The following is a 10,724-nucleotide window of genomic DNA, read 5'->3' as shown; positions in this document are numbered from 1 at the left end:
GATTATATCTCATACAGTTTCAGAGTTTTTGGACAAAGTTCAAAGTTTAAAAATGAATAAAGGACAATAACTCCAAAATTGGACAAGGCAGAATACGGTTCTTGTGCAATGCACATCCACCCAATGCAATCTATTTATGTACAAAGTTTCATGTTGATACCTCTTGTGTATTTTTTCGATCCAGAGTTATGTCCCTGACAAGAAGAATGACAAGAAGAATGGACAGACGGTCGGTCGGAGAAAAGTGGCGACTATATGTTCACCCTTCGGTGTCTCGTGAATTTTTTAGGAATATTTCTATAAATAATATAAAAAAAGAACTAAACGCAGGTCCAATAAAAGACCATGCCATGCGTTAATCTGTTAGTCTCATTGACAATGTAGTTTGGTAAGGGCTTTGTGCCTTGTATAACTGTAAATGAGACCCGCTTAACTTGTTCAAAATCGAATACGCTCAGAATCACGCAAATATTTACAGTTTACTCGAGATTTTGGCGTGTTTTAACATGGATATATACAGTTTATATACAGAAATACAAATCGGTCGTCAACCTCCAACCACCGCCCCCCCCCCCAAAAAAAAAAAAAAATAAATAAATAAAAAACGACCATGCCACGTGGACAATCTCTTGGACTATTTGCTTGGGTTATAGTTTTGGGAAATATAATATACCACCTGTAAAGAAGACATTCCAAACTTGTGCAAAATCGAATCGGCATTGGAATCGGACTATCAGGAATCGCTCAAGAATATGGTAGAATATGGTATTAATTTTTCATACGCGCAGTCTGATCAGGATCCATGCTGTTCGCTTACCAACTCTGTTACAAGTGGAGAAACTGACAGCGAATATAATATACACGTGTCGTCTATAGCAAGGCAAGCAGCGGCCCCATGATTTGACTTCCCCGTATAAAATGAAAAGTTCTATATATGCAGATTGGTTTACACATATTTCATTCGAATTATTTACATTATAACAAACAATATTCACACAATGCATTTTGGGATTTGGGAAAAAGTTATGAAAGCATATATTATGAGTGTCCTGTCCCAGTTTTTAGTCCATTTCCGATCCTATTTCACTTTTATAACAAAACGTGGCAATTACATGTAACTGTTGTTGCAATTTGGAAACAGTCTTTTCACCGTTTGATACATAATCAGTAAATATAAGACACAATATAACAAATATATCATAATTAATAAATATTCCTGTGCCACAATTTCTTCTTAGTTAGATTATTCATTAATAAAAAAGAATAAAATAGTCGAACTAGAATTTTCGCCCTGTCATGTTTCAAATATTACAAAATACAATTGCGGTACGTATACTACATAGACAAAATCTTTAAAAATAGTCTCTTCATTGTAAAAATATGACACTATATTTTGACTTTAACTGTGAAATTATCATAAATAATTTTCAGCGATACACTTAAAAGCATAAACAATTAGAGTACGTTTTCAATTATTGATCATGTTAAATAATAATGTTAATAATGTTAATAAATAAATATCCTTGAAGGAATTTTTAACTATCCCTCGACAAAATTTAGGCAGTCTTTTGAAAAATGTTAATATCGATTTCAACGATGACACAAGAGTCAACTGTGTACAAATACGGCTGTGTCAAACAAACATGTGTTCCATAATGCAGACAAAAACTGTTCTCTTCTTTGTCAAGGTCGTTCGCAGACTATGGCGGCGTTTAAGTTACAATCACGCATTATTGTATCAGCGAACTGTCTCCTAAAACAACTGCACTCAGTTCCTATGCTGGTACCAAGCCAAATGTAAGCATTTATATACATATCAGCTAAACCTGGAAACAATTACATAAATTAAATCTATATTTGTATAATGATAACAAAGAAGTTCATATATAAGATTGAACATCTCTAAATTCAATAAGCATTTGACGATTTTAGAAATTATAAAACAAAATGAAGCGAAATATTTAAATCTTTCGAATCCTAATCTTTGAACTTAACATTCAAAACTTTAGTACATATCTAACAGTGTATAACCGTAAATAAAATTGGGTCCTAAAGATAAAGCTGTATGCCTCAATGCGTGCAAAGGATTCAGATAAATTTAAACTTGAGAAAAATACACTAAACAGAATAGAAAAGATTAAAGATTCAATTTATAAAAAATTGAAATGTACAACACATGACCTTTTCTGCAGTATTTGTCACCATGTTACTACTGCGTTGTTAGTTTTGCATATTTTCACCTCCGTCTTGCAATTAATATACAGTTCTAATTTCGTTTGCTATTTGTAAATTACTTTTTTGTTCATTTCAAAAAAGTTTACTTTTGCATACATTTTTATATTCTTTTTATGAAAACTAAACGATTTTAAGTAACTGATTACTTTGAACAACCAGTTATTGATTTTTTGATAACTTGAATAAAATTAAAAATGCTTAGTATAAAATTAAAGTAAGTACACAATAGTAAGTGAAGTAATGTGGACGTAGGTATAGCACATAAATGAGGAGATCAGATGAAATAGCTGGTAATTTTTTATTTGAATTTTTTTGCACCAAAAGTATCTTTCGGTATTCCATGCACTGCTTTCGTTTTTAATAGGACTTGTCGGAGATTACGCTGAAGTCGAAAAGTTACCATTGGACTTTTATCGGACTACTCTTTTGTTTCTCATTGAGTTACATTTAAAGGTGCAGCGCACAACAGAAATTAATACTGACAATTTCATTCACAGTAATAAGATGCAATCTTTTTATTTTTTATTTCATTTTGAATAGACACGTGTAGTCTATAGCTGGGTAAATGATCAAAGGATGATGTATAGTAAAACAGAATAAAATGCCTTATACCCTTACAAAATAATATCAAATTAGACGAAGCCTTTAAACTGGAAAGTCGGTTAAAATAATCCTTTATTTTTTTACATTTTTAAGTTTTTAAAGTGTCATTCGTTAGTTTATGCATAGTTTTTTGTTTCACCCGAAGTACTTATTTGTTATTATTAATCTAACAAGTTGAGATCGTACCCTTTTCGGAATACCCCGCCTATTAACGTTGAGTTACCTTGAAATTGGCGGCGTCGCACTAAATTTTACACTGAAAATTTCATTTCAAGGTAAAGAATTTTATAATTTCTTTTATTGTTTATTTGATTTCCTTTAAAAATATACACGAGTAGTCTATAGCCGGTAAGCCAAAGCCGAGCCGCCAAAACCTCCCCGTATTAAGATATTTCGGCGAATTTACTTTATCTCAATTACATTTGACTTGAAATTCATTACCTGCATCAGTCTCCAGATCATTTCTATCTTGCTCATGTTCAAGCGTAACCAGGTTGTCACCCAATAAATGACAAAAGTCCGACGCTTCTTTGTGTGTTCTGATTTCGTCATGTTGAAAAAAGTTCTGAATATGACGACAACGTTTGCTGCTCATATAACCAATGCCGCATGGTAGCTAAAAAATGAAAAAAAAGAGATTCGTGAACATAAACTTTGATTGTGTGAAATAATTAAGACTTAAAACAAAAATAAGCAAAAAATATAATAAATAAATTTCAAAAAACATGTGAAAAATAATCCACACTTTTAAATTGTTCAGGAATAGAAAACAAGTTTCATTTAATCTGGTTAATGTTTTGAATACAACGATAATCTGTTTTTGTTTGTTTACTAAAAATAGTTACAAGGTATCATACTCATAAACATAATCACTATTGTATCTAAAAAAAACGCATTCAATATTTTTTCAAAAAAAAAAGCAATCACTAGTTATAGATATAAAAAAAATGTATCGACGCTTCAGATTTCAGCATATCGTTCATAGTGAAATCATTTAACATTATGTATGATTCAGGTGTCTATCCTGATTCTTGGACCAAGGGGATAATTTTAGCCATTTACAAAAACGTTATTCATCCGAACTTCGTAATTACAGGGGTATTAATCTTCTAAATAGCATGGCTAACCTTTTTTCTTTTGTTTTAAGAAACAGAATAAACATTTGTTGCGAGCCAGAAGATATATTTTGTGAAAATTAGTTTAATGTCAGGGATAAAAATTGTATAATTTTATTACATTGTATTATCCGAAAAGTGTTACATGATAAAATGGTATTGTGCTTTTATAGACTACGAAAAAGTCTTCGATACAGTTAACAGAGGATCATTATTTGTTAAATCGATAAGAGAAGGAATTAACAGTAACACGATGGACATGATAAAAATAAAGTATGAAAAGGTTTCGTCATGTGTTAAAATGCTTGTACATGTTCAGAATTGTTCGATATATCTATTGGATTGAAACAAGGAGAGCCACTTTCACCGCTAATGTGTATACTCTTCATAAATAATTCATGTTCAAATATTGACCTTAATAGTTGATCAGATTATGATCTTTACCAATTATGTGTATTTATGTTGCTTTTTGCTGATAATATGGTTGAATTTTCTACCGATCCTAATATTTTAAAGACTCACCTAAACTGTGTATATCAATTTGCGAAACAATGGGGTCTAAAGATCAATACAAAGAAACCAAAACTTTTATTTATGACAGAAAGTAAATCTCGAGGGCAAAGACAATCTTACATTGATTATAATGTTATTGATATTGAAGACAGTTTTTGTTACCTAGAAGTGACTTTTTTTCAAATGGTAACATTGCTTAAAGAGCTATGATTATTTCTGATTAGGCTTTAAAGGCTATGTATAATTTGTTTAGTCTTTTTACAAGTATACATGTCGAAATAATAACGAACCTTAAACTGTTTCCCTAGTTGCACCAATTTGGAATATATTTACCAAAAGAGATTGATAAGATTCACATAAAATGTTACATAACCCTATTAGGTGTAAAATCGCAGAGTCCAAACTACGCTGTTTTAGGTGAATTAGGGAGATTCTCGTATCAGTTACATGTGTTTGCCAAAAAAAATATCTAAAATATTAAACTTAATTAAAATCAAATTCAGATTCATTAATGTATTTAAGTTATTTTCTTCTGAGTGTAAAAGTAATAATGATGGCAATCTCTCAGACTTTAAAAAAGCTATTGCATTATTTTGGTTTAAAGGATATATGGGATAATTCTAACAAAGATGTAAACTATATTCTTCCTTTGTCAAAAAAATTAAACAGATCAATGTATCCAACATAGGCACACTTCAATCAATAATTTGCCGAAATTATCTTATTATGTTCCATTCAAAACTGTATTTGAATCAGAGGAATATCTTAATAAAATAAAAAGTGATGCATTAGTGAAACTGTTTGCATCCTTTAGGTTAATCAGTCATAATCTAGCTATAGAAACCTGTCGCTCTCGAGGTATATATAGACATGATATAATATGTGAACATTGTACAATGCATGTTGTTGAAAGTGAATACCATTTTCATTTAATCTGTATACATCATTCCGAACTTCGCAAGAAATATTTCCCAAACATATCAATCTTTATCTTATTTTTATAGTTTAATGTCAAGTAGAAAACAATCAACTTTACCGAATGTATCAAAATTATTAAATGAAGCATTATTTAAAAGAAATGAAATTAATATGTTAGTTAATGCATGTCATATTCTTTCCTGTTTCTCTACACCAGCTTAACAATGATGTAATCGTTATGTAACAATTATATGTCATGTGATACATGTGTGATTTGTATATATTGTAGTTTGTCAACCTTTGCCAAAAGTATTTTGTTTGCTGAAAATTGCAAACAAAATATCGACATTGAATATAAACGCAATAAATATTGTAACTTTTGTAGCTCAATGTAACAAACAAACAAATAAACAAATGACCAAACAAATAAACAAATGACCAAACAAATATTAGATAAACCAAAGGTTGAAGGGGGCGTTTTGGTGGACAAGCAAACGAACGGACCAGCAGGAAGGCAGACAGAATAATATATATAGATTTATTAATTATAACATACAAACCTTTTCATACAGTTTCCATCCTGAGCTAGGTTGCACACGATATTCCAGGGACTTCATTTTCAGGGTATTTATTTCACAAATTTGAGAAATGTAATTATAGTTCACTGATGTACATGTGTCATTATTTGCACAGACGCGACAACATTGGTTAATATCAGTTTTCAACGGAAAGGCGATCCCCTGCATCATTCTCAGTTCGATAGGGAACGCCCGGAAACCGACAAAGTCGGCTGCTGCACATTTTGCGTGTAAGATGCACAGACCAATAACCATATGCACGTAAAGCGTTTCTGCAATTGTCATTTTATTGATGAAGAAGTTACAATCCAAATTTGCCAGCTATTTACAATCACAAAATGTCATCTTGATAATGATATCACATCCAATAAAGAAACTTATCAAATAAATTATACCCTTGACAAACCCAAGCAGAAAAAAACTTTGAAATCTATTTTTTTTCTTACCAATAATTCTCATTTATAACTTGAATCGTTGTTCATATAAAACACCATCTATTGCCTGTTAAACCATAAACCATAGCGTCGGTAACGATTTTTCCCTTGATTATAAAATTGATATAACCTGGCTATTCAAATAAAGTGGCTTAGAATTACTTGAACCAAAAAATTAAAAATTTGAATAATTAATGATGACACTGTTTAATAATGAGGGAATCACTTCTTGAATAGTCTGTCATTTGCGATTTAATCCCGTTTATTGATATTTCGATTGATTGAATGTCAGATCGTTCAGTTGTATGTAGAATATTGTGCTTTTTTCCGAAAGTGTCTAAAGGTTATAGAATACATCGGTCGTCGGAGAAACGACCATGCCACGCGGAAGTCTCCTGGACATATTTTTATGATTTTTTTTCCATTTTATTAAATGTTTTTAAATGTAAGCGTATAATATACAAAATAAAAAAAAGTGGCTGTAATATTCAAGACCTATGATTGGTACATATGTATCAACATAAAATGTATCTTTGTCAATGTTACAAAAATTGTATATGTAATGTACTGGTGGCCTAAATCAATAAATTGTGTTCTGCTCCTTTAATAACAGGACCGTAAATATCTCGGGTAGAACATCACTAAATTGATTATTCAATTAGTACAGTTATAATGAAGTAGTGAAAACATAGCGGACTTGACCCTTGCACAAATGTAGTTCCGTATAAGAAGATGAACTCCACATGATGGTGTTATTTTGAGCATTTTCGTTTTATTATTTTGACAATATATTCGGTTTGTTGTGGTTATTATATGCATTCCTAATAAAAAATTCGACCGTGAACATTCTCCATATAAAAGTTTGACTTATTGTCCTGGAATGACTTTTAGAATTGCTAGGTCACAACAACAACAACAGGCAAAGTGTCATTTGTAACTTTATTATTCACGACTTCGAACAATATGCATATAAGATCATAATATAAGTATTATGAATGTGTAAAATAAGTGCCGACTAACCATGGCAGGTTTATAGGTAAAATATCAGAAAACAATTAAGTTCCAATCAATCTTAAGATTTCATAACTGCATAGTTTAAAACATATTGCGATACTAAAAGAAAAGAATAGTTTTGTTATCTTCATATAAATGTAGTATTTTAAGATCAAAATATACTTTTTTGAATAAATTTGCATGAATGATAAATAACTCACGTGACCAAGTGCATTTCTATAAATATCTATCAGAACTTACCTACAAGTTTCAATTTATAAAAAGGCGGGGCAGTATATTTATATTTCAGACAGATTTATTTTTAAATCCTAAACATTTTTCAATAACAAAAATTTGTCAACCAATATTATAACAGTCAACATTTTATAATATATTATCAATTAAACTCGACATGGCAATTGAAAAAAGCAATATGTCAATTTAATAAAATACCAGAATAAGTCGCTGAAACCATATTGGAAGAAATGAAATAAAATAATGTACCGGCGTCGGACAAAAAAAAATCTGTTTCGCATTGCTCATTTTCAACTGTATGAAATCAGAAGTCCGAAGCCACCTGGTATGTTATTATCTTGTCGTATTGAACTTGGTTTTGAATGTGACAACAACGTTTGCTGGGCATGTACCCAAGGCCACAGGGTAGCTAGATATAGAATAATAAAACATATTTTCAAAAGAAAACGACGGTATCAATTTTTAGATAGTAAGATTTCATAAAGCAGCAATTATTATTGAATGCATTTGTCAGAAAAATAAATAACAGCTACAAAAAATAAATGAATAATGGCGGACTTACTTACATAAAGGAACAAAATGTTAAAATTACATGAAATACTTGAATGAAGAAATTAAATGAAGGAAAATATTAAATAGAGGAATTGAATGAAATAATTTGAAAATTGATAAATGTCTTTTATTTACAAAACGGATGCATAAATGAATAAAAAATGCATTGGGGATTTTTGTTTGCATTTACATAGAATAAGAAACCAACAAAACTGTTCGTTGATTTTCCATCCTTTACTTGGCTGCTATCGATATTCCCTGGACTTTATTTTCATTGGATTTATTTCACAAACTTTAGAAACTTCAATAAAGTTTACAGATGTACATTAAAAAATATTTTCACGGAAGAGACAGCATTGTTCCGAAGTAACTTTCAAAGAATAGGGGTCCCCCTCTTCCATTCTTACTCCTGCAGCGAACATTCGGGAACCATCAAAGTTGACCAGTGAGCTTCTTGTGTGTAAGAAGCACACATTGAAAATGATATGCTTGTAAAAAAATCCTTATATTTGTCATTTCTTTAGAAAGTTTTTTTTTTAAATCACACCGTGTTTTCATTAAAATATAACATACAGTTTAGATAAAATCACATTTTTATCATGATATGTTCTGATAGACAAAAAGTAAAGTCAACTTGAAATAATATGATCTCAATAAGGATCGACTTCTAAAAATAAACATACATAAAATATTCAGCTTTTGTTAAAAGGAATATGTTAGCTTTACGAAAATATCGTTTTCACGTCCCCGAGATAATTGTCATTGTTAAAAAAAAAACAAAAACAAAAACATCACGTTCTGTAAAGGAACATTTTGCCTCGGTAAAAAACACAAATCTTTTACTTCAATCTTTAGAAGTGGCATACAATGTACATTGATTATACAATGATTAGATAATGGTTGGTTTTAGAGAATATTAGATGCTTGTTATCTGATGAAAATAGAATAACTGTGAAATAATTTGTAATAAAAGAAAATCAAAAGTAAGCAAAGTAGTGTTTTGCCTTCCATACCAACTACTTATTCATTTTATCTGTACTTATTTTCAAAACGCAACAGATGGAGAAAAAAGACTAAAACGTACGCAAGAGATAATCTTCACATCCTTAGTGAGGAAATTATGAGTACCGTATAACTTGATTTCTTGTTAATGATTTGAAGACATTATCTGACAAATTAGAAACTTGCCAGAGAACTTGGGCAACCCCCCTTTTTTTTGGTTAATTAGGATTATCTAAGTTGGTTCCTCATAGCTAAGATATACTAAATCTGATAACCCTTGAGAGAAAAGGCTTAATTTAATGTTAACATTGATCTTGAAAAAGATACTTGCTCGAGAAGACACTTGGGCTAGAGTGAAATGTAGACAGAGACTGTTTCGTTTTTTTATGTCAATAAGACAAAGGGTGTTCATGTACACGCGGTTTCTTAAAGTAATACATTTAGTTCCAATAGAATTTGTCGCATCGGTTACACTGATACCAAATATAGTACTACATAATGCTTGCAGACACAATTTGTCTAGAAGTAATAGCGCATTATAAATGACAGATCTTTACTGTTTAGCAATGCATTGATAACACTCATTCAGATAATAAAAACTTGAAATCAAATCCATTAACCTAGTCGTATGAAATACTTACTTTGGTTGAAAGCATCATTGTGTATATCATGATTTTTAAATTCTTTCTCTACGTAAACTGATACCGTCAATAAATCAGTTCACTGTGTTCTTACGTATCTACCAACACAACTAGTTGAATTAAGCGACTACAAATCAGAAACAACAAATTGATTATGGTATATACTATAAGTATAAGGCATGCATGCAAGTCGGTTTAACCCAGTCAGGGATAAGTCGATGATAGCTTCAGCGAGAAAGTTTAAAATTATTGTTAAGTACAAGTTGGTTCTAGGAATGCATAAATGGATTGTCAATAAGCTTATAGATTTGTATAGAGTGTAACTGGGATTAACTATGTGTAAACTAAAGACCGAGTAACAAAGGGTTCATCCGACAATACCTGTCATTACCGGGATCCACGTACTACTAAGAAGCTTGAAGGATTTAAACAGTTATAAATCAAATTGCAAACAAATATTTTGTTACTCATTTCAAAGCCAAAATATATGATTACAAACATTCTTCTAAAAAAATCTTTTACTTATAAACGGAGCATTGATGAACGTATATCTTGTTATAGCAATTAGCGATGTGTGAGTTCCATTATCTCTTTAAATTGTTTGTTTTTTACATGTAAGCGCATACAACTTTGTAAGCAAAGAAATCAAAACAAGCTAACACTTAAAAGCTTATGAGGAGTAAAAGTAATGGTATCTTGGAACAACTTGCTTTTTGTAGATACTACCTTTTAACCAGTAAGAAAAACATAGTTCTACATGAGTTTAAATTACATTTAAATGTAACATTGCTTGTTAAACTCAAACTCAGATCCCACGTATTTATTTATCTGGTTAAAGCTATCACAGAATGTGCACTGACGAATGAAATCATGAAATTTGAGACG

General features: G+C 30.7%; 1 protein-coding gene across 1 annotated transcript; it reads right to left on the bottom strand.

The window, feature by feature from the left end:
- Nucleotides 1–1,523: 1,523 nt before the first annotated feature.
- On the bottom strand, nt 1,524–6,746 carry LOC132736470 (uncharacterized). The gene is made up of 3 exons (XM_060723614.1): nt 5,945–6,746; nt 3,280–3,454; nt 1,524–1,826 (listed from the first exon to the last, which is right to left on the bottom strand). The coding sequence occupies exons 1-3, from the start codon at nt 6,245–6,247 to the stop codon at nt 1,684–1,686; spliced, it is 621 nt and encodes a 206-aa protein (XP_060579597.1). The 5' UTR covers nt 6,248–6,746; the 3' UTR covers nt 1,524–1,683.
- Between the last annotated feature and the right edge of the window lie 3,978 nt (nt 6,747–10,724).

Source organism: Ruditapes philippinarum, unplaced genomic scaffold, assembly GCF_026571515.1.
Source record: "Ruditapes philippinarum isolate M1 unplaced genomic scaffold, ASM2657151v2 ctg491_1_1_1_1, whole genome shotgun sequence".
In the NCBI taxonomy this organism is placed as follows: Eukaryota; Metazoa; Mollusca; class Bivalvia; order Venerida; family Veneridae; genus Ruditapes; species Ruditapes philippinarum.
Note: the sequence above shows the minus strand (reverse complement) of the source record. Positions and strands in the feature narration are given on the sequence as shown.